This window comes from Vulpes vulpes, chromosome 15, assembly GCF_048418805.1.
Source record: "Vulpes vulpes isolate BD-2025 chromosome 15, VulVul3, whole genome shotgun sequence".
In the NCBI taxonomy this organism is placed as follows: Eukaryota; Metazoa; Chordata; class Mammalia; order Carnivora; family Canidae; genus Vulpes; species Vulpes vulpes.
Window position 1 is genome coordinate 93,202,186 of NC_132794.1, and position 22,835 is coordinate 93,225,020.

The 22,835-nt window shown below is 52.5% G+C and overlaps 2 protein-coding genes across 2 annotated transcripts; both read right to left on the reverse strand.

The window, feature by feature from the left end:
* Positions 1 to 436: 436 nt before the first annotated feature.
* CALHM1 (calcium homeostasis modulator 1) lies at positions 437 to 3,769 on the reverse strand. The gene is made up of 2 exons (XM_025995771.1): positions 3,218 to 3,769; positions 437 to 919 (listed from the first exon to the last, which is right to left on the reverse strand). Exons 1-2 carry the CDS (start codon positions 3,767 to 3,769, stop codon positions 437 to 439), a joined length of 1,035 nt encoding a protein of 344 aa, XP_025851556.1.
* An 8,680-nt stretch (positions 3,770 to 12,449) lies between these two features.
* CALHM3 (calcium homeostasis modulator 3) lies at positions 12,450 to 18,591 on the reverse strand. Its single transcript, XM_025995784.2, has 3 exons — positions 18,046 to 18,591; positions 15,949 to 16,204; positions 12,450 to 13,317 (listed from the first exon to the last, which is right to left on the reverse strand). The coding sequence occupies exons 1-3, from the start codon at positions 18,330 to 18,332 to the stop codon at positions 12,823 to 12,825; spliced, it is 1,038 nt and encodes a 345-aa protein (XP_025851569.1). The 5' UTR covers positions 18,333 to 18,591; the 3' UTR covers positions 12,450 to 12,822.
* Positions 18,592 to 22,835: the final 4,244 nt, after the last annotated feature.

The window sequence follows — 22,835 nt, forward strand, 5'->3', positions numbered from 1 at the left end:
CTCAGCCTCATTCAGGAGCCTAACCAAAAGCAGAGGATTCCTGCTTTGTGAGGCAGCTGGACGCCCTCCCACTCCCTGAGAATTGAGGATGAGGGAACAGAGGTTGTAAAAATTCACAGCCAGAGTGGCTGTAGGACCTGAGAGGAGACAGTGAGGCAGGGCTGAAGTGGCTGGAGAGGGGCTGGGCAGGTGGGGGCTTGTCCCTCCCCAGCCAGTTCTGAACCCTTCTGACTAATACTGCTGGGTCACAGCTGGAGGATTGCTGTCCCCTTCCAGCTCCAAGTTTCCTGCTTCTACGGGCAGGTGAATGCCTGGGCGCATAGGTCTGCTCTAGGGGCTTACCACCCACACCTGCAGGCTTCATTTTCCATCTGGTTTGGGGGTCTGAGAGGCTGTGGGCTCATACCCCATTCCCACTTCTTCACTTGGCCACGGTTCACACTCTGCTGAAGTAGGTGGCCACCTCCTTGCGTGGAGGCCGGGGCCTGCCTCCTGCCCAGCCGTTGCCCATCAGTGGTTCCTCCTGGCCCAGCTGCAAGGGCGGCTTGCATTTGTGCCAGCTCGTGAGCAGCCTATTCATGGTGCCTTGATCCGTGATGCCGCGCAGCTTCTCCCTCTCCTCTTCAGCCCCGTCAGTGGTCGCCGGGGCAGCTGAGCCAGCAGGGGCCGTGGCCAGTGCCCCGTGGGCATGACCCAACTCCAGGTCATGGTTCACCGCCTCAAAGAACTGCTGGATGCAGACCTTGGCAAAGGCCTTGGCGTGCTCTGTGCACGTCTCATCAAAAAGCTTGCGCTCGATGTCAATATAGTGGGACCAGTACTTGCTTTTGAGGAAGGCAGCCTGTGTGAAGCAGGGTCGCACGGAGCGCACGACAAAGGCCAGCAGTGTGGTCAGCAGCACAAAGGACCAGCCCAGTGCCTGCAGGGGAGACAGGGGGGAGTTGACTGGCACTGCCCTCCGGCCCCCCCAAGCCTGTCTAAAATCCCCAAGTACTCTGGATCAGGGCTTTTAGGGAAAAGAGTACTGAGGGGTAAATGACTTCACCTCTTGAACTCCATTTTCCTTTTCTGTCAAATGGGCATAGATACACCATCTCATGGAAATGGGATCCTGCGAGTAAAATGCCCGTGTGTAGGCCTGGCACTGAATACACAGGAGTTAACTGGGCAGACCTTGGAACTAGGCAACCTGGTTTTGGACGCTGTCTCCAGTCCTTACTAGTTGACCAGGAGCAAAGTATCTAACTTCTCTGTTAGATACCTTGGTCTCCCCACCTATAAAATGGGGCTGCTAATGGTCCATTCTCACAGAGTTTTTGTGAGGACTAAATGTGATCATGAACAGTGCAGTGCCTGGTCCATAGTTAGTGCTCAGTAACCATTAGCCACTATTATCATGTCAATAGGCCCTTGCTACCCATAGGCCTTTTCCTTGACCTCCCAGGGCCATAGTGACCCTTCCTCTTCTGAGCTTTGTATGTCTTCTCTGGCTCCTGGTATTGTCTGCCTTTTGGTAGCCAGCACTAAACGAGCCTCTATGTGGGCTCTGAGCTGGACCCTCAAGAAACAAACAAGACACTTGCTCGAACTCTGCTGAAGAGCACTAGACATTTGGGCGCTAGATCCAATCTGCCAATAATTCACCGTCAGGCATGGGGCAGGAGGCTCTCCTCACCTGGGCTCCCGGATCAGCCCCCAGCTACACAGAGAAGCCTTTGGTCAGATCAGGATGTGAGGGGCGGGTAAATGTCTATAATTGGGGTCAAGGGGTTGAGGCTGAGCAAATACGGGCTGGGAAGCTGCTCTGCATGAGCTTGGTCTGGGGGAAAACCCATGTGCTGGTCATAGACGAAATGTGGACCCCATGAAGCTGGGTCTCCTCAGATTTCAAATACAGCCAAGAATCTGATCTTTATGTGAAAATGTCTGGTTTTCCAAAATTCCAAGACTGAATTCTGAATTCACTCAGCAGGCCAGGCAAAACATGTCTATAGGCCAGGCAGTCTGTCCTCTAGGGGACCTCTTAGTTCATGATGCAGTGGTTTAAAGGTCAGGCAGAGGGACAGCTGTCCCAGGCCCTGAGGCCTGGTACAATAGCACAAGTGCCCACAGGGAGGAAGTGGTTTGGAGGGAAGCAGAGCTTGTACACTCAGAGTGTGACATTCACATGGGGCATTGGGTGGAGACGTGGGCCCCACAGGAGGGCTGGAGCCAGGGAGCCAGGAGTCTGGATTTGCCGGAGCAGAGTGTTCCTTTAGCCCTGGCTCCCTGCCCCTTCCCTGACAGCCCCTGGTCCATCTGCTGTAAGGACATGCTGCTGCTTCCTTCTTGTGCTGCAGTGATTGCAGGGGAGGCCTGGGGGCTTAGACAGGGGAGGGTCCAGAGGGTCCAGAAGACAAAGGAGTGGGGCTGGGGGGACCAAGCTCTATATTTCCAGTCAGTGGGCCCTCCAACCCTACCTTTAGGGCACATCCCAACAGTGCATCCCCCTCACCCAAGCCCTCCCTTCCAGGGGCACCAGGACCCTTGGATCCCACTCCCTGAGCAGGGAGGCACCTGCTGGGGACATTTGGCAGGGAAATGTACCCAAATGGCCCAGCCACCCACCTGCCTCACCACTGCCTCAGCCTGGAAGAAGAAAAGGATGCAAATACACCAGGCTTGGGCAGCCCGGGTGGCTCAGAGGTTTAGTGCCGCCTTCAGCCCAGGGCCTGATCCTGGAAACCTGGGATCAAGTCCCACGTCAGGCTCCCTGCATGGAGCCTGCTTCTCCCTCTGCCCGTGTGTCTGCTTCTCTCTCTCTCTCTCTGTGTCTTTCATGAATAAATAAATAAGATCTTTAAAAAATATATATGCCAGGCTTCCCCATTGGAGCTCAGGATGGAGAATGTGGGGTTGGCTGAGCTGTTGGGTCCACTCTAGGGACAGAGGCCTCGGGACTGAGGTAGCCATCGTACTTTTTCCAGACAGCACTGATGCAGAGAAGACACACAGCTCTGCCTTCAGAAGCCCTGGCCTCAGTTGGGAAGGTATGCTCCTGCCCCAAAGAGCTCCTCTCTGAGAGGAGACCCAGCCCAGCCTGGGAAGCTCCAATCTATCGGGAAAACATGACTGTGCCCTGAGGAAGCCTCATTTCAAGAGGAGGGGGATTGGACCTTGCCAGAGGGACCCTGGGCTGCGAGGGGAGACCCAGGCCGAGGCTGTGCTGCCCCCTCACCTGGGAGATGCAGCGCAGGTAGCGCACGGCCACCTCGCGGGCCAGCAGCCAGTCGCCGTCATAGATGTCGGGGCAGGGCACCCGGGCCAGCAGGCGGGCGAGCTCGGGTGGAGGCAGGCCAGGGGCCAGGCTGCCATTGCCTAGCACGGTCACTGGTACGGCGGTGCAGAAGGCACAGAGGAAGCACTTGCCATCCAGCAGCGTGACGGCCACCCAGACGACGGGTGCGATGAGGGCGCGCTGGGCCATGGAGCAGAACATGTAGCGCAGCACGGCGGGGTCCTTGGCCCTGCGGCCCGGCGGCCGCTTCCACTCCTCAGCCAGCATGGACACATTGTTGTTCATGACCAGGCCGAGCAGGAAGAGCACGAGGGGCGGCGCCAGCAGGATGCCCGCGCTGTAGGCCGCGTTGTAGCCCGGCAGGCAGGGGCAGTTGAAATCGAAGGCGGAGTACATCTGGGCGCTGGCCAGGGCCATGATGCCGCAGACGCCGTTCATGAAGGACTCCTGGTTGGACTGCAGGAACTGGAAGATCATCCGGAACTTGTCCATGGTGCCCCCTACGGGGCCCGGCGGCCTCGGCCCTCCTCACCGCTGCTTCAGGGTGGCCCCCGGGGCCCGCTCTGCCCGCCGGGTGCCCACCTCATGGCTGAGGCGGCCAGAGCTCGGGCGGTGGCTCAGGCCACTGTCTCTTTGGGAAACCGTCTAGGCAGGGGCTGGCGGCGAGGGCGCAAGTCAGCCAATCCTGTGGGTGCGGCCAGGGTCCTGCCCCTCCCGTCCCTTCCCCTCCCGGGCTTCTCTTTGCACGGCCGCCTCCGGCACTGGGGAACCACGAGGGCCACACCCGCTGGAGACCGGTTCTGGGGGGGGCAGGGAAGGGAAGGAGGCTCAGACGCAGGCTGGGGAGACACTGTCTCCCGCAGAGCTGGAGTTTGCGAGAATCCAGGGCTGTGGCAGGGCCTGAGCTTCTTGACCTTCTACTTCCTTCTTCTACCCTTCCCATTGGGTCTTTCCTCCATGCTGTATCAGGGTTCATGAGGGCTCCTCCATCAGTTCAAACAGTGATGTAGAAGGTAGTGACGACAGTGATGGTGGTGGCGGTGGTGATGGGGTAGTGTTGGTGATGGTGGTTGTAGTGATGGTAGTGCTGAGGATGGCAATGCTGTTGGGGGTGGTGATGCTGGTCACAGTGGGGACAATGGTGGTGGCGGTGGTGGTAGAGGAGATAGTGCTAATGCAGGCTGGCATAGTACAAAAATCCCTGAATTTGGAGCCGGAGGATTGCAATCTGCAAGATTGCCAGGTCCCCTCCTGGCTGGGCAGGGAGCTATGCCTGTGAGCATAATGCAGGTGCTTTTCTGTCCTGTTGCTTTTAATATTTAAATCTGTCCTGATTGCTTGTGTCTCTGTGGGTGTGTCTGTGTGTTTATGGACTGTGGATGACACATCCTTTCCTGACTGCATCTTCTACTTCTACTCCCCCAGATCAGAAATTAAGGGGGTGGTGCTGTGGGGTTCATGCCTGGAGCTGTGGCCTGCAGAGTATCTGGGGAACCAGGCCAGGGCCCCTTCACCACCATATCCAAGTGAGGTGGAGCTTAAAGGACTCCCTTTGATGTTGCCAGCTCTCCCAGAAAAACAGGTCAGATCCAGCTCCAACCAAATGGAGCTGAAGCAGAGCAAGAGCCTGGATGGGGAGGCCAGGTGGGGCCTTCAGATCTGTGTGTCCCTGTGTGTGCCCATGTGTGAGCTCCCTGTGGCTTTGGGCCTCTGTGTATCTGCATGTGTGCAAGTGACCATAGGAGAGGTCTTTGTGTGTCTCTGTATGACCCACAAGAATACCACTGTCTGGGGCTTCCCTTGTGTCAGGCCTGATGCCAGCACTGCACAGGCATCACCCTGTGTAGCACTCATACAATCCTATGGGATAGGTGTTACTGTCCCCATTCTACAGACCTGGGAACTTAACTGAAGTTAAGTTACTAACTAAAGTTCCCATGGCTTGTAGGTGGAGGAGTGGGATTTGAATTCAGACTAGGAGGCACCTGGGTGGCTTAGTGATTGAGGCAGATTGAGCATCTGCCTTTGGCTCAGGTCGTGAACCCAGGGTCTTGGGATCAAGTCCTGCATCGGGCTCCCTGCAGGGCACCTGCTTCTCCCTCTGCCTATGTCTCTGCTCTCTCTATGTCTCTCATGAATAAATAAATAAAATCTTTAAAAAAAATGAATGAATTCAGACTAGATGGGAGTTAGGGAAGGAGGGGGAGGGAAGTTTTATTAGGCTTTCCTCCTCTGGCTGAATCAGGTTCAACTGTTCTACTAGTTTGGATGGAAATGCTAGTGAATCACAAGTAGAATTTGATGGGGAAGGATGTTGCCCTCCTCAGTCCTCAGACTGGAGCACCTTGGCTGGTGGCCCCTGGGGGGCCCTTTTTGGGGGCTCTCCAGAGGTGCACCCACAGGTGGAGAGCAGGATGAGGGAGATCCAGCCAAAGAGGTGTCTGCCCCCAGACATCTACTGCAACATCAAGGTGTGCTGAAGACAAGGGTTCTGAGGGGCTGGCACCCCATCCAGCTCCAGGTGGGGTGGTGCAGGAGCCCAGGAGTATGGCTCCAGGTGCTGCCTGGAATCTCTGTTTTCTATACTGGACATGGCTCCTTGTTTGTAGCTCATGTGCCCTTTTAGTGGCATCCAAGTTGGCTATCAGTTCTAACCTCTTTTTTACTATATGCCATGTGGCACACATTCTCTGCGAATTCTAACTTCAACATTAAAAAAAAAATGCTTGATATAGGGGTACCTGGGTTGGCTCAGTCAGCTAAGCACCTGCCTTCAGCTTGCGTCATGATCCCGGGGTCATGGGATCAAGCCCCACATAGGGCTCTCTGCTTGGTGGAGAGCCTGTTTCTCCCTCTCCCCCTGCTTGTGTATGTGCATTCTCTCTCTCTCTCTCTCTCTCTCTCTCTCTCTCCCTCTCTCTCAAACAAATACATAAAATCTTAAAAAAAAACTTGATATGAAACGGTTTGGTTCGTGGGGTTCCTGGGTGGCTCATACTGTTAAGCGTCTGCCTTCTGCTCGGGTCATGATCCCAAGGTCCTGGGATCCGCACACCCCTGACCCCCACAACCCCCTACCCTACATCTGGCTCCCTGCTCAACGGGAAGTTTGCTTTTCCCTCTCCCTCTGTCCCCCACAGTGTATGTTCTCTCTCTCATAAATAAATAAATAAATAAATAAATAAATAAATAAATAAATAAATAAACAAACAAACAAAACCAAATATCCCTCCAAAACCCAGTTTAACTGGATTCTAAGCCTATTATTATCACAAGAATTTTGTTTAGTTATTCCAAGTAAATGTGTGTTAGATTCTTTACATACCATTCAAACTCTTGTAAATTTTTGAAAAGATCGTCATTAAAAAGCCTTCGTGGGGGTGGGATAAATGGGAGGAGGTCAAAACAAACTTCCAGTTATAAAATAAATAAGTCATGAGGATGTAATATATGGCTTGGTGTCAATAGTTAATAATTCTATATCACATATTTGAAAGTTGGATCTTAGACGTTCTTCTCAGGAAAAAAAATTGTAACTGTGTGTGGTAATGAATGTTAACTAGACTTATTGTGGTGATCATTTCGCAATATATACAAATATCTAATCATTACGTTGTACACCTGACACCAACATGTTATATGTCAATTATATCGCAATTAGAGAAAAGAGCCTCGAATAGGAAATGCCTGTGATTATTTCAAGCAAAAAAAAAAAAAAAATCTGATGTTAAAAAATTGTGCTCACTGAAGCCAGCTCATATTTCTCATTCTGAGAGATCTGGGAGACTTCATTAGGATGTTTTATACCAATTCAGTATTTAATAACTTTCCTAGTACTTTGTACTACATTTTTCTTACCATCATTATATAAGGAAGATGTAATGTTTTTTTTCCACCAGGCCCTGTATAGATGTCTCCAAAGCCCCTAAGTTTGCCTCAGTGTATTGTACCAGTGTTATCAGTGTGTTGATCCACTGGGATGGGAAGATTAGGAACCTCTCTCCTACTGGGGAGAAGGTGGAAGTGGCCTGTTGAGTCATAGCTAAGGCCAGAACTGTGTCAGCGACCACAGAAGGGACACAGGCTGCTCATCTGTGGAACAGGGAGAATTAAAGAGCTTACCTCTCAGGCTGTGGTGAGCCTTAGGGGGGCTGCTGCAGGGAGGAGTTGAGTGCAGCCCTGGGCCCCCAGCGAGTTCTCAAGTAGAGGACCCTTATAACCTGGGAATGGTAATAATGATCAATTCTGCACTTGAACATCAGTGGTGCATTTTGAAAATCTATATTCGTTTCCTATTACTATAGAAAATTACCACAAGTTCATTGGCTTAAAACAACACAAGTGTATTTTCTCATAGTTCTGCGGGAGGGATGAGGCAGTCAGGAGTCTGAAAGAGGTCACAATGGGCTAAAAATCATTAAGGTGCTGGCAGGCTATGCTCCAGGGGGGAATCCATTTCCCAGCCTTCCCCGGCTTGGAGAAGATACACACATCTCCCGGCTCACAACCCCACGTCGCTTCGGCCTCTGCTTCTGTGTCACTTCTCTTCCCATGATCCTCCCACCACCCTCTTCTAAGGACCCTGATTGCATGGGTAGTCCTGGCTAATCCAGGATAGTCTCCCCATCAAGACTTTTAACACAATCACATCTGCAAAGTCCCTTTTGCAGGTAACACACTCCCAGGTTCCAGGGACCAGGAGGCGGACTTGGGGCCCACCATTCTCATCTGCTGCAGTATGGTCTTCAGTGGTGCAGCTAGCAGTGCTCTGTGTCTTTCTCGCCTCTGCCCTGTAGCTCCTAGAGTGTGACTGGGTATAAATGGAAAACAGGAATGTCATGTCCCTGCTCAAACTTTTGGATGTCTTGGGTGACAAACTCAGCCACGGCTACCACTGTGGGATGAGCACCAGTCCCTTCACCTCCTGCCCCCAGGAGTTGTCCTGACACCCATGCCAGTGCTGCCGAGTCCCCTCCGGATTGGAGGAGTGAAGAGTGGCATGAAAAGTAGCATGCAAAGGGGGCCTCTGGAGAGTGGGTGCCGAACCTCTAGGAAAATCTCTGATTTGCGTAGGAGAGCACAAGTGTGTGTCGAAAGCCGATACCGATGCCTCTTTCGTTCACTGCTGTGTTCCTAATGCTCAGCCCAGTGTGGCTGGTTTAGTAGATGCTCAGTGAGGGAGGAATTCAGACACAGAGAGGAGATAGTCCTGTCACTCTGGCTCTGGGCTTGCCACCAGATTGGATTCTGTGAGCAGGGTGGGGAGGTTCTGAAGAGCAGGTCCTCCTTCATGTGAAGGGTGGCTGGGTGCAAGGAGGGGTGCTCAGGAGGGGCTGGTGCCCACTCAAAGCTCATTACCATGGTAACAACCAATGTCACCTCCGCCCTGCTACCAGTTACCACCCAGACCACTTTCTGTTGCTCTCCTCTAGAGCTTCAGGGGCACTCTCCCCATCCTACAGCCCTCTCTGCCCTCCCCCCTGCAGAGCAGATCAAGCAGAGATAAGGACAGGTCATTTCATTTGGCCTCAAAGGGCCAGGCAGTCAGGCTGTCAGCAGAGAACTCCTTTACCTCCTATGGCACCCTGGAAGTGGAAGCGTGTTAGCATGGACATGATTCCTCTATTCTCGTCATACTTTTCAGGTCCTGATGCCTCTTCCTATGTTGGGGTGCTAAGGGTCCCTCCCACATCAGTATCCTAAAACAGGGCAAGCTCCAAACCTCCCACCTGTCCTTTATAACCCTGGGGGTGTGTTGGGGGGCAGGGGTTAGGCACTGCCCACGGATTTATATGAATCCTACAGAACCCCTGCCCCATCTGCCTCGCCAGGACACCTTCCTGGGTGAGCAGTCCTCTGCCCTACAGAGTTACCAAAAACCAATGATATTCCTTTAGTCCTCCCACTCCTGGATCTCCCTGAAGCTCTGGATTTATTGTGTAGCCTTCCCCCATTGTGAAATTTACTTGTCTCTGGCATTCTTCGGGACTTTTCCTCTGTGATTTTTCCTTTTTCTCTCATTTACTGCCCCCTCTTTCTCCTTCAAAGCTCTGAAGTTCTTGTTCCTTCCTCTTCTCATTCAAGTCTCTCTCTTGCTGGCCCTGCCCACTCCTGCAGCTTAAACATCCATGCCGTGTCCTTCCTCCTGACCTGTGGGCATGCAGTTGCCTCTCATGTCTAGTTGCCTGCGGGATCAAGCCACAGTCCTGACCTAAACTCCCAAGACTCATTTTCCTTGCAGAACTGCAGCTGTCCAGGCAGCTTCTAGTACCTTTCTGCCTTGCCCAGCTGGCCACTGTGTCTCCCAGGAGACAGGCCCTCTCTGCAGGGCATGGTCAGGAGGGGTACCACCCAGAGTTGGCTGGGGCTGGGGTGATGAGCTTGGGCACTCATGATGGCTGCTCTCCAGGGAGATGAGGGTCTTTGGGAGCAGGTGGGAGCCTTCCAGCCATGTCCCTCACTCCCTGGTTGGGTGGCATGCACTGCTCCAGGCATCTCGCTCTCATGGGATGTGAGCAAATGGTGGATGGACAATGGCAAAGAGGTTTGAATTGGAAACCACATCATTTGGGGACTGAAGGGTAAGGACACATTTGAGGGCTGTCAAGGGCCGAGGAGCCAGAGAATGTGTCATGGGATGCAGGGCTCAGGAGCAATTTTTTTTTTTTAAGATTTTATTTATTTATTCATGAGAGAATAAAAAAGAGAGAGGCAGAGACACAGGCAGAGGGAGAAGCAGGCTCCATGCAGGGAGCCCGATGTGGGACTTGATCCCAGGTCTCTAGGATCAGGCCCTGGGCTGAAGGCGGCGCTAAACCGCTGAGCCACCCAGGCTGCCCATCGGGAGCAATTCTTGATGGGACTCATCAGAAGTGGGCTCCTTGGCCCCCTAGCCAAGCTCCTCCGCTTTCACCAGGCTAAACGGTACACCTCTGCATTTGGTTGTGTGCTCACTAGATCACGTCATCTCTCCCTTCCAGACTGGAAATGCCATTAAGACAGAGCTCTTGGGCAGCCCGAGTGGCTCAGTGGTTTAGCACCACCTTCAGCCCAGGGCGTGATCCTGGAGACCCAGGATGGAGTCCCACATGGGGCTCCCTGCTTGGAGCCTGCTTCTCCCTCTTCATGTATCTCTGCCTCTCTCTCTCTCTCTCTCTCTCTCTGTCTCTCATGAATAAATTTAAAAAAAGAAAAAAGAGCTCTTGGGATGCCTGGGTGGCTCAGAGGTTAAGTGTCTGCCTTTGGCTCAGGTCGTGATCACGGGGTCCTGGGATCGAGTTCTGTATCTGGCTCCCTGTGAGAAGTCTGCCTCTCCCTCTGCCTGTGTCTCTGTCGCTCTCTGTGTCTCTTATGAATAAATAAATAAAATCTAAAAAAAAAAAGAGAGATGTTGTCTGCCCTATTCTCTGGCACTCTGGGCATTCCATCAATATTTGCTAAATGAATAAGTGACACATATGCTGCCTCCTTTCCCAATTCTTTGCCTTTGTTCTTGCTGTTTCCTCCCTGTAGGTGCCCTGTGGCCCCACCCCCAACTCTCTTTCCATTTGTCAAAACCCTCCCTCTCCTTCCAGACTCATTCAAAAAGAGCCTTCCCTGATCCCCCAGCTTGGAGCCATTCTTCTCCATGCTAAATCTCTGTGGCACATGGCTTGCCTCTATCATATCACTTATACATTTTTCTTTGGTATAATTCTTTGGTTATAATTGTTTCTGTATCCAGCTCTGTCCCTGTATGACAGTGAGCTCCGTGAGGGCAGGTTACATCATCCGTGTATTTTTTCTTTCCTATTTCCTGGCACAATGCTTTCTGTGCATTTGGTGCTTTATAAGTGCACAGTACAAGAAGGTAGGGTATTGACTGCAGTCAGTGACTTTTTACTGGGCCAAATGCTGCTTCCTTGCAGCCCAAAGTGGGGTCCCTAAGCCCCTTACCCTGAGCTGACTGGGCTATCTCTAAGATCCCTCTTCTTCCTTCCCATTCAATCCCTGCTAACACTTTGGTTAAATCACGCTCTGTTTCAGACATTTGCATGGTCTGACCACAGCACAGTAGGTGGAGGGAGGCTGAGCTGCAAAGATTATCTGGTCATACAAGTCTCTTGGCAAGAGCCCAGGAGAGCAGAGATTGCCTGATATGGAGGGCGGCTGGGCTCCAGGGGGACATCCAGGGGCTCCTGCACTGCCTTCCAGGCCCTGAGGACCAGAAAAGCATGGGGGGAACTCAGCTTTGCATATCTGTGGTTACCATCTGTGCTGATGGAGGCCATAGCAGGATGTGTTTGTATGAGTGAGTGAGTGTGTGTGTGTGAGTGTGTGTGTGTGTGTGTGTGTGTGAGAGAGAGAGAGAGAGAGAGAGAGAGAGAGAGAGAGAGATGAATGAGTCATCAGGGAGGGGCAGAGGTCCAGAGTTGCTCCGAGGCTAGATCTTCCCCACCTTTCCTGTTTGGGCTGCCAGAGCCTGAGTGGTAGTTCTTCCAGCAAGACTTAACCCTGGTGTTTCAAGGGTTTTCCTTCCTAGCCAGGCCCAACACTCACACTTGGCGCAGAGGTCTTAAACACTGGAACGCCTGCATGGTGCAGTCGGCTAAGCATTGGGCTCTTGGTTCCAGCTCAGGTCATGATCTCAGAGTGGTGGGATCCAGCCCCACATTGGACTCTGCGCTCAGCGGGGAGTCTGTATGACACTCCCTCTCCCTCTGCCCTTCCCCTGCTCTCTTGCTGTCTCTCTGAAATAAATAACTAAATAAGTCTTAAAAAAGAAAACAAAACATTGGCACTTATCAAATCACCTGGGGTGCTTGGTCAGTGTGGGCATGTCTGGGCCCACCCCTGCCCTGATTTTCAGATCTGTTCCCTGCACCACACACCTGGAACTTGCTAGTTATTACTCAGAGAAACTCAGGGGAAGCTGCAGGAAACCCAACCAGAGCGCTGAAAACAAATACACAAACTATCTAGAGGGCTGAGACTTCTGTAGCAGCCAGGCCTCCTGGGATCAAATTCCAGCTTCTCCATGGGTGACCTTGAGCAACTTAACCTCTTTTGGCCTCAGTTTTCTTCTCTAAAATGGGGCTAATAATCATCCTACTTCATGAGGTTATCATGAGGATTAAACGAGTTACATATGTAAAGACCTTAAAACAATGCCTGGCATATGGCAAACATGTTAGATGTTATTATATTATTATTTTTAATTTAGAATCTGTACATCTAGGATCCAGAATGCACAGCAGATCTACTTAGACTCTTGCTAGTTCACAAGTGTATCACCCAGGAGCCTGACAGAGATGCAATATGGGACCTAGTCCTAGATGCACTGAATCCGAATCCGCATTTAACAAGAGCTCCGGGCAACGGTGAGCATCTTAAAGTTTGTGAAGCCCTGCCTTAGAGCATGCTGGAGGCCACAGCCTGAAATTCGGCCAGAGGCCAAGCCATTTTGAGGAAGGAGCCCAGCAAGGGTTAGGTTGCCCTGCCTGGGGGTCCCCATAGCCCGGAAAGGCCCCAGATGGTTGTTAGGGGGGCATTCCCCGCTAGGGTCTCTACACGTCAGTGTGCTGGGGCAGCCTGGTGCCCAGGGCCACTGTGGCGGCGCGGTGGCTGAGGCCACCTGCCCGGAGCCCAGGGGATGCCACGAGGTCGAGCGGTGGTTTGCTGGAGTACCACGTGCTCAGGAGGCGGTCCACCTGCTCCCGGCTGGAGACCGCCCGCAGGTGGGCCTTGCTGCCACCGTCGCCATCCAGGCCGTCGGGGCCGTTGGGCATCAGAGGGGGCTCGGGGCGCCTGCCCGCGGTGTCCCGGCGCAGCCCGCGGGCCCGCATCTCACTCTGCATGCTGGCGAAGAAGTGCAGCACGCAGCGGTGCGCGAAGTCCCGCGCGTGCTCACAGCACGTCTCGTCAAAGAGCTTCTGCTCCAGGTCCACATAGTTGCTCCAGTATCTGCGCTGCAGGAAGACTGTCTGGTCGAAGCAAGGCCTCAGGCAGCGGGCCAGGAAGGCCACGATGATCAGGAGCAGGGTGATGCTCCAGCCGATGGCCTGGGGGGCAGGGGTGAGGCCGGGTGCTATACAGCGCGGCAAGGGTGTTCCAAAGTCTCTCCCTTTCCTTATCCCTCCCATCTCTCCCCAAATCTATCCATGTTCCCATTTGCTCATCCCTCCTACCAACCACCTCCACCCATCCTCACTTGCATTCAGTCTCATCCTTGCATCCATCCGTCTGTCCAACTCTTTCTCCACCCATTGGTTCAGCGGTCTATCCTGTCACCTATGTATCTATCAGCATCCCATCCAGCCATCCTCGCTTCGGACCTTGTGTCTGTACATCATACATCCTCCTACCCATCCACTCATGTTTCCATACTCTCATCCTTTCTTCCATTTATCCACCCACCCTTCATTCATCCTCCCAACCTTCTTCCTGAAGGAAACCAGAATGTTACCCCAAAATATGCCTCTTTGACATAAAAATTATCTTGAATGGAAGACAGGAAGCAGCAACCCTAGGAACAGTTCTCTTTACCCTCCTCTTTTGTGCCTAAAGGCAGGAAATATATTCTCCTTTTACTAGGAAACAATTCTTATCTGCCCAGAGACAACACCAGAGGAATCTGCTGACAAACCTCACGTAGCTTCTGGTCATCTATTGACCTTCCACAATTTCTGCCCTTGGAGCCAGACACTGCTCTCCTTCGTCCTGTCATTGTTCTACAAAGGCACTGCTCTTTTTGAAGATGGCAGATAAGCTGCAGTTCTAAGCCACCACTTTGAGTTACTCTTTTTTGTTTTAGGTTTCTCCCATGTGATATGCACTGGGCACATTAATAAACTGGGTTTTCCTCCTGTTAACTTTTTTGTTAGAGTCTCAGCGGGAAACCTAAGATGCATGGAGGCAGAGTTTTGCCTCCTTACACTCCACCCACCCATCTACCCACCCACCCATCACCCACCCATCATCCACCCACTCATTCATCCATCCATCCATCATCCTTTTTTTTTTTATCCCGTCCTTCACCTATCCTCACAGGTGCTTATGCATCCCATCTATGCAGCCACCTGTCCTATATTTTGGAAGAGGCACTGGGGACCTCACACTTTAGTGGAGGAAACAAGGAAACAGTGATAGATAGATTGGCTGAATGCTATGTTGAGAGATGTATAGGGGGTCACGGAAATACAGAAGAGGGACACCCAATCTGAACTTGAGGACTCAAGGGAACAGTGGGGTGGTTGCTGAGACCTGGAAGTTGAGTAATAGTTATATAGGATACAAACAGGGGACAGTGTTCCAGGGCAAGGGTGAGGAAAGACTTGAAGAGTTCCCTGAGTTTGGAGCCCACACCTGCCCAACGCCTCTCCCTACCTCCTCTCTGCCCACCCAAAGCTTTAGTCTCTCCAAGGCTGTGCTTAAGACCAGAGCAACTGTGTGCTCCTGGGGCAGAGAAATCACTCCTCTAAGTCACAAAGACATATGAACCCTTATCATTTGTAGATCTGGTTTACAAAGCTCTCTTATTTGGCCTCTCTCAGGATTTCCCCTTCCCCCTACCAACGTAAAATAGTCATGTGAGTGTTTTACACGTGAGGAGCATTTAATGTGCCCGATAACCTACATCTGAGTCAGGATTCAAACCTTGGTGTGCCTGAAAATTCAATGCTCTTTCTGGTGAACTAGTGAGAGCCCAGAGAGTTTAAGCCTGCGGGGCTCATCCACGTGGAGGAGTCCAAACCTCCCTTGATTTTGAGAGGCTGAGACCTAGATGGGGGAGTAATGTGGCTAAGGCAGAGTCTGACCCAGAATCAGACGTGTCCTGAGCACCGGTCCTGTCTCCATCATGCACTTGTCTTGGCTCCCACAAAGGGCTGGGTTGTATTTTTATTCCCTGTAGCCCCAGCCGTGCTCTGCATGTGATGGGTTAATGTAAATACTTTTGTGGGGACCCAGCCCCAACTGGCCTCTGGGAGGAATCTGGAGTCTGGGCTGGGGGGTGGGGCTGGAGTCTGCCCCCAGGGTGATGGAATGGATGCCAGTGTAGGGAGCTAGGGGCCTGGGGAGGACCTGCATTGCAGTGAGGTGGTTCAGAGGGCTTGGAGTGATGACACTTCAGATCCCTGCCCTGTCTCCTGTGAGCAGTGCAACTTGGGTCTGTGAACTAAACTTTCAGGACCTCAGTTTCCTTATCTGCAAAATGGGATGATAATAATTATACCCATCTCATCAGGTTATTCTGAGAATAAATGAAGTAATGCGTATGAAATGCTTAACACAGTGCCTGATACATAGGTGCTCAATAAATGGTAATTAGTATTATTCCTGAGAGGTGGCAAGAATGTGCCTATGGGGTGGGGGGCAGGGCAGAGCAGTGTATCTCCAGGGCTTTTGTCATCTAGCTTCCTGGGGATGGAACTAGCTGACTTCTGGAGGGTACGGGCACCTGGTCTCTGCCCTGGGGTGAGTTAATGTTGATAGCAAAGTGTGTGCTTCTTAAGGCCCAATGGAGTCCTGTTTAGGGATTATGCTCCTGATCCTCCCAGGGGTCATCCGCTCCTTGGTTGTGTTTCCAGCAGCAGAGAGGGGCCCTAGGGAACCACTCATACCTCCTCGTCCCAGGCCCTTCAGAAAACAAAGCAGGAGATTTTCTGGGGCTGGGAGAGAACCACCCAAATTACCTGGGACAGGCACCGTAGGTAGCGGGACACTGCCTTTCTGGCGGGGCTGTCCCTGACCAGCTCGTCCTCCTTGCAGGGTACCTTGGCCAGGAAGAGCTGCACCTGGCTGGGGGTCATGTTGGCAAAGTCCAGAAACTTCTCAGGGTCCACAGAACTGCTAAAGGCACACACGAAGCACTTGCCATCAAGGAGGGCCAGTAGGATCCAGATAAGGGGGGCAGCCAGTGCTCTCTGCAGCACAGAGGAACACATATACCTAGGGGTAGAGGAAGGCAGGGTCACGAAGGTGGCCGGAATTCAGCTGCAGCAGGAAGGCTGTAGGAGAAAGGCAAGGATGGACTTCCCAGGAGGGCTAGGAGATACCTGATGAGCTTACATCAGAGGTCTGGGCAGCAGAGGGCGGAGAGGCTGGAGGGCTGGGGGCCCCAGGAGATCAGGAGAGTCCTGCCTGCAGTCCCAGGATGGGAGCACTGGGGAATTGGTAGGCCCCCTATTCTAGGCCCTGCCCATGCCAGAGGCACTTCTATCTTTGGTGAGGGCCTCTGACCTCAACCACCTGCATGGCTCTGCCTGAGGGCTTTGGAGGAGTCTCTGCTCCCAGAGGGGGTCACTAGAAGCCTGGAGAGTTAACAACCCTAGTCAACCTTCAATTCACAGGGACGGGGCCTGGTGGATAAAGACCACATCTTCCTAAACTCTGGGTGAGAATTGTGTTCTATCTGTGTTCTCAGAGGGTCCCCAGAAGGACTGACCCCAGGCGCCCACTCACGATCACGTTCTCCCCAGAGCTGCTTTTGGGGAGAGCCTAAATGAGGACAGCCCTGCCCAATAATCCTTCTAGAGGCAGTGCCTCAGACACCTCCCTCCAGGTCTGGAGGTGCTATACTCCCTGAGCCACAGGGGAAAAGGCAAAGGGCATGGCCAGTGTGTGTGACCCTTGTCACATGGCTGAATCACAGGGAGCACAGGACCCCCAGTGCAACATGAAGCAGAGGCTGCTGAGCAGGGTACGCAGGTGTTGTTTCTGACTTGGACTGTGTACAAACCATAAAATGGTGTATGCTGGGGGTGTGTATAAGGGCGCAGGGCCCACCCAGCAATGAATTATAAATGCATCATGGATAGGGGTGGATCTGGTGTTTTCTAGGGGCAAGGAGGTTAGAAGGTGGAACTGGGGACTTGTTATGACTGTACATTACATACCCTTGAGAACACTGCATTTGTGCATACCAAGACTAGGGGAAAAATAGAGATCAGTAGGCTGAAATCCCCAAGCCCCTCCTGCCACTGCCCGCAGATCTAGAGCACTTAGACCTTTTGTCCAAAACACTCAGGGCAGTGGTGTCAGCTTGGACTGGGAGTCCACCTGTGTTTGAATCTGAGCCATGCTTCTTCCTTGCTGTGGAAGCTCTGAGTTACTCACCCTCTCTGCTTCAGGCGCCTCATCCTGGAAAACGGGTCTAATCCTGGAGCCCTCTCAGGGCCAAGGTAGGAATTCAGAGGCTGTGTACACATGGCACTTGGCACAGAGCATGGGACCAAGGTGGTGCTCAATATTGGCCAGGGAGCATTATGAATTACTAAAGTCCATCAACTGATTTTGATATAGTGCCCCAGCAGGTACAAGGCTCTGAGGACACAGCGGTTCAGCAGGTGACATTCCTTGGCCCCGGGGAGCTCACAGGTAGAGGGAACACAGCCTTGGAGCCAATCACGCCTCCTACGATGTGGGCAACCTGGCTGTGCGTGTCACGGGATGGCCCTTCATGTACATACTGAGTGATAACTCATGGCCAGTGAACAGATGTGACCTGCACAAAACCTGGGAATCCTATAACATCCATGGGTCTCCAGCACCGGCCATGGAAGGGTGACAAACGACAGGAACAGAAATACCTGTTTCCAGAGTGGAAACTGGCTGAAGAGCCCCTGTGGGCTCCTCCTCTTCCCAACTGGGGGCACACCTGATAGTGCCTATGGGGGTGCATGGGGGAACCCTGCCAATACCCATAAGGATCACTGGGCTTTGGGAGCCACCTGGCAGGGACTGGGGGGGGGGGCCCTGACAATCCCACTGTGGGTGGTGTGGGAGCGCACCTGATGATCCCTGGGTCCTTGGTCCGCTGCCCCACGGGCCGGCGCCACTCCTCAACCATCACCACCGACTGCCGGTTGGCGAGGAGGCCGCAGAGGAAGAGGGCGAGGGGGGGTGTGAGCAGCAGCCCCAGGCCGTACAGGGTGTTGTAGCGCGCCAGGCAGGGGCAGTTGAAGTCAAAGGAGGAGTAGAGCTTGACGGTGACCGCGGCCAGCAGCAAGCAGATGCCGTTCATCACCGACTCTGAGCTGGACTGGAAGTGCTGGAAGAGCATGCGGAACTTTTCCATGGCTCAGGCCCGCTGGGGGTGGGCGGCCGTCGGGGGAGCAGGGAGGCTTCGGCCACCTTCCTAGCAAATCCAGATGGCTCTGGGGGCTAGGGGGGTGCAGAGGAGGGTCTTCTTTTCCAAGGGACAAGGAAGGGGTGATGTCCAGCCCCCAGCTCAGCCTCTTGGGGCCCAGCCAAGGATGTCAGGCGGAGGCAATCTCTCTCCACGAAGGCCCCCTGGCCAGCCCCGAGTGCCCCCCAGTGGCACTCCCCTCCTCTCTGGAGGAAACAGTCACTGCTCTGTGCCACACCAGCCCAGAGCACCTCTAGGCAAATGTTCCCTGCCCTGTCACTCCACCCTCCCCAGCCCATGCCTTCCTGTCTTCGGGGTTTGGATGCTGGGGCCTGACAGCTGGTGGGGCTTCTTTGAGTGGATAGGCAAATTTGGGGTGTGGTAAGGCACCGATGCTGATGGGGCTGATTCTATTTTCTGGTTTTGGTCCAAAACACCATTTGACTCAGCTGAGCCTAGGGAGACTTCACAATGACTTTCACGCTGGGAGGACCCAGGGGGCACTGGCGCCTGCCTCAAGGCTGCCTGAAAGAGAAGACCCTTGAGAAGAGTCTGAATGATGTTTCAGTATTTGCTGGGTTAGGGGCTGTGGAAGGGAAAGGCCTTCCTGCCAGACACCACATGGGCAAAGGCATGGAGGTGAGAACAGCTCAGTGTAGGCCAGGGGTCTGGGGCTGCTGGAATGCAGTATCAGGTAGCAGGTGTCATGAGAAGGTGCTGGAGGGGTCAGTGGGTGCCTGTGACCTTCTCGGTTTTATTTTGCTGTCTGCAGGTCTGGCCACTGACTAGCCCAGGTCTCTCTAAAGCACAGCTTCTATCACATCACTCGTGTGTTCAGGTGTGACCAGGAGCTCCCTCAGCTTTCTTAGCTTGGCATTCAAGGCCCTCCCATTGTACCCACACATGCCCCACCTCCACACCTTTGCTGACACCATCCTTCCTACTCAACCACACTTGCCCCTTCCTTGAATCTGCTCTTAATGCAGCTCAAGTGCAGCCCTGTCACCAAGCCCCACTCTGGTGACCTCAGCTCTGCGGGAGCCTCTACCTCCCCTTTGGTCCCTGAAAAGCTGCCTCAGCCTGTTATTAATCCTCCTCTGAGATGGGGGGTGGGCAAGGATGTGGCCTGCAGCTTTTTTCTCTGTAGCATCTAGCATGGTGCTGAGTGCATAGCAAGTGACAGCAGATGTTTGTTCTCTGGGATACTGATGCCTAGACCCCTTTATTTGATCTCTGGCTCTGACCTCTCTGCCCACCACTTGGCTTGCACCTGCCTCCCTATCCACACTTCTAGGAAGCCAGTGAGTGGAATGTAGGTCCTGCCCTAATTTCTGTCTGTCTCTCCCTCTCTCTCTCTCTCATTCTGTCTTTGTCTCTCGGACTCTACCTCCTTAGAGAGAGAGAGAGTGTGTATGTGTGACTCTTTGTGTCCCTCCATGTGTCTTTCTGGGGGTCTTTCTGTCGCCATCCCTCTCTCCGGGTTGCTTCCTCTTTTTATCTTTCCCTTCCCCTCACCTGCTGTCCACCCCTTAGCACCCTTGTCTTCCTGGCCCCCACTTCTGACTTTGGCAGCCTCACTTGAGGAGAGGAGTGAGGGTGCCCCAGAAGGACAGGACTCTGTTCCTGGGGTCATGGGTCAGGGGGCCTTGGGCCTGGAGAGTGGACAGGGGATGGGTGAAGTGCCAAACCCCAGCTACTCACCCTCTCTGGCTCCCTGGCTCGGCCCAGGGTGACCTCTGAGACAGAGAAAGCCTCAAGGACTGGGATGATCCTGATCCCACTGACCCCTGCTCTGTCCAACCTGGACCTGCACCCACCCTGGGCTTGGGGCGATGGCCTCAGTCAAGTTCATGTGTCAGCCCAGGTGTCCTTTTCTCAGACCCAGGGTCCTGATGGTCATGAAGGCCACTTCCCACCAACCCTGGGGGCACAGGAGGTGAACATCCTTCTGTATGCTCATCCTCAGAGACCTGGTCCAGCTCTCCCATCTCTGTGGAACTCGCCTGGACTACTGCAGGGACATGGAGCAGCCTTGTTTCTCTATTCTCAAATACCTCTGAGAAAAATCTCCAGTTTTTCTGATTAATCACAGCATTATGAAACATTTAAAAATAAAGAACATGAACATGTTGCCATCACTGCAATCCCCAGAGTCTCCCTGCCCCTGCATTGGTGTAGGTCCTTCCAGACTCTTTGCAGGGCCCACACGGAGCAGAGCCAGCTGGCCTGCCTGGTGCTCTTTGGGAGAACCGCTACCCACCATGAATTCGCCACTGCGTGTCGCTACTCACCCAGCGACAGCAGCAATGGGGTCGTCCTGGAGAGGCAGCTCAGGCCTTCAGCAGCTCAGGCCACAGCTCTGAGATGCATCCTTTTCCCCTGGTTTCACCTTTCTTTTTAAAATTTTTTTAAAATTTATTTTATTTTATTTATTTATGATAGGCACACAGTGAGAGAGAGAGGTAGAGACACAGGGAGAGGGAGAAGCAGGCTCCATGCACCAGAAGCCTGATGTGGGACTCGATCCGGGCTCTCCAGGATGGTGCCCTGGGCCAAAAGCAGGCGCTAAACCGCTGCGCCACCCAGGGATCCCTGGTTTCACCTTTCTGAAGGATAACAGCCCAGCTGTTTGAGAGACCCCTGGGCCTGCAAAATAAATTTTGTATAAGTCACTTAGTCTGTATTTTCAAGTCAGCCTATGTTCTGCAAATTTCATACCTATTTGTGCAGTCTATACTTATGATGAGGTAAAGACAGAAACCTGGTTCTTATTTATTATTTGTATTTTGCATAATGAGAGTGTTCGTCTGGGTCCTGTGAGACAGGATTACCTGTGTGAGGGAAAATGGGGAGGGACCTGGTGAAGGTGGGAGGGCCGTCAGGGGCATGCAAGTGTGAGAAACTGAGTGAGAAACTCCTCTAGCCTGGTTCATTCTCCTAATGTAGCTGAAAACGGCCACTGCCACATTCTTCAGGTGGCTGTGGGTTCCAGAGAGGCTGGACAGACGCCTTTTGAAGGTTGCAACAGCCTGGTGGGGACAGAACTAGGCAGAAGCTGGGATCCTCCTTCCATGCCTTCCAGGCCCTGCACACCTGCTGGGCTGCTGACCCTAAGAGCCACTAGCCCCTGATAACCTAGGGAGCCCCCAGAAAAAAAGCAAACAATCTTTCTGGGAGAACATTGCAGGAAACTGAGACAGGGTCTCTCTCCCAGGTTATCCCAGCTGTTATGTCTCACAGCTCCAACCTGGGAGGTGACCCAGAGCTCCCAGGTCAGCCCACCACAACTTAAAGAGATACTATTTTCCAGAGTGTGGGTGTAGCTTCACATTTTAAAAATTCTATATTTTTTAAGTACCTACGCTTAGAGCAATGATTTTAGAAATTTCCCAGTACAACCACAACGATTTCTATTAGAAAAATTCAAAGGGGTTATGGAATAAGGTAAAAGGGGAGGAGGATCATATTTTGTTGCCAGGAGCCGGCGTCTGCTGAATCAGAAGAGGCAGAAAGAGAGCAAAGAATCTGAGAGAGCTTTCCTTTACTTTCATGTGTGGGAGGATTTGAAATTGCAGACTTGCTACATGATTGTGCCTTCACGTAAACCCCTACCCCACCCCAAGGGTCTCTGGCTATGTTATTCTGGGTCTTTTAATGCTGGGGACATGTTTTCAAATCCTGTTTTCATTTTAAATGGTGACGTAAAAAAATGGTGACATAAATCTTGTTAGCAGTTTTCAATATGTATTAACTTGTGATTGGAAGATCTGCATAAGGGACACCTGGGTGGCTCAGATGGTTGAGCCTGTGCCTTCAGCTTAGGTCACAATTCTGGGGTTCTGGGATCGAGCCCCATGTCGGGCTCCCTGCTCAGCGGAGAGTCTGCTTCTCCCTCTCCCTCTCCCCTCATGTTCTCTCTCAGTGCCTCTCTGTCTCAAGTGAATAAATAAAATCTTAAAAAAAAAAAAAAGGAAGATCTGCATAGAACAAGTCTTTGGTTTCTCTTCATTTTCTGAGGGTCTTGCAGAGATATCTTGGTGGGGGGGTCTTCCAGATTTTTTTTCCTTTAACAGGAATATGGATATTATTTGAGAAACACTGGCTTTACCACTCTTGGAGTTCCTGGGACTGAGAGGGTTCTTTAGGTCTATGTACCCTCATTAGAGAAACTCAGTGTATCTGAAGTGTGTGAGTGTGTGTGAGTACACGCATGCGCATGTGTCAGGGCGTATCTGTACTTGTGGGTTCATGTGTGTGTTATAACATCTATAGAGGGTGTGCATAAGTTATGTGTCTTTAGAAATCCAGGTGTGGCTCTCTTTCTTATTTCTGTAGTGAGTACAATCTCCCCTGAGGTTTCTTTTTCTCTTTTTCCTTCCAAAGGAAGACATTGGAGGTGTGTCCCAATGGTGCCCTTTCCATCTCTAAGAGCTGGTCTTCTCTTCTATCCTG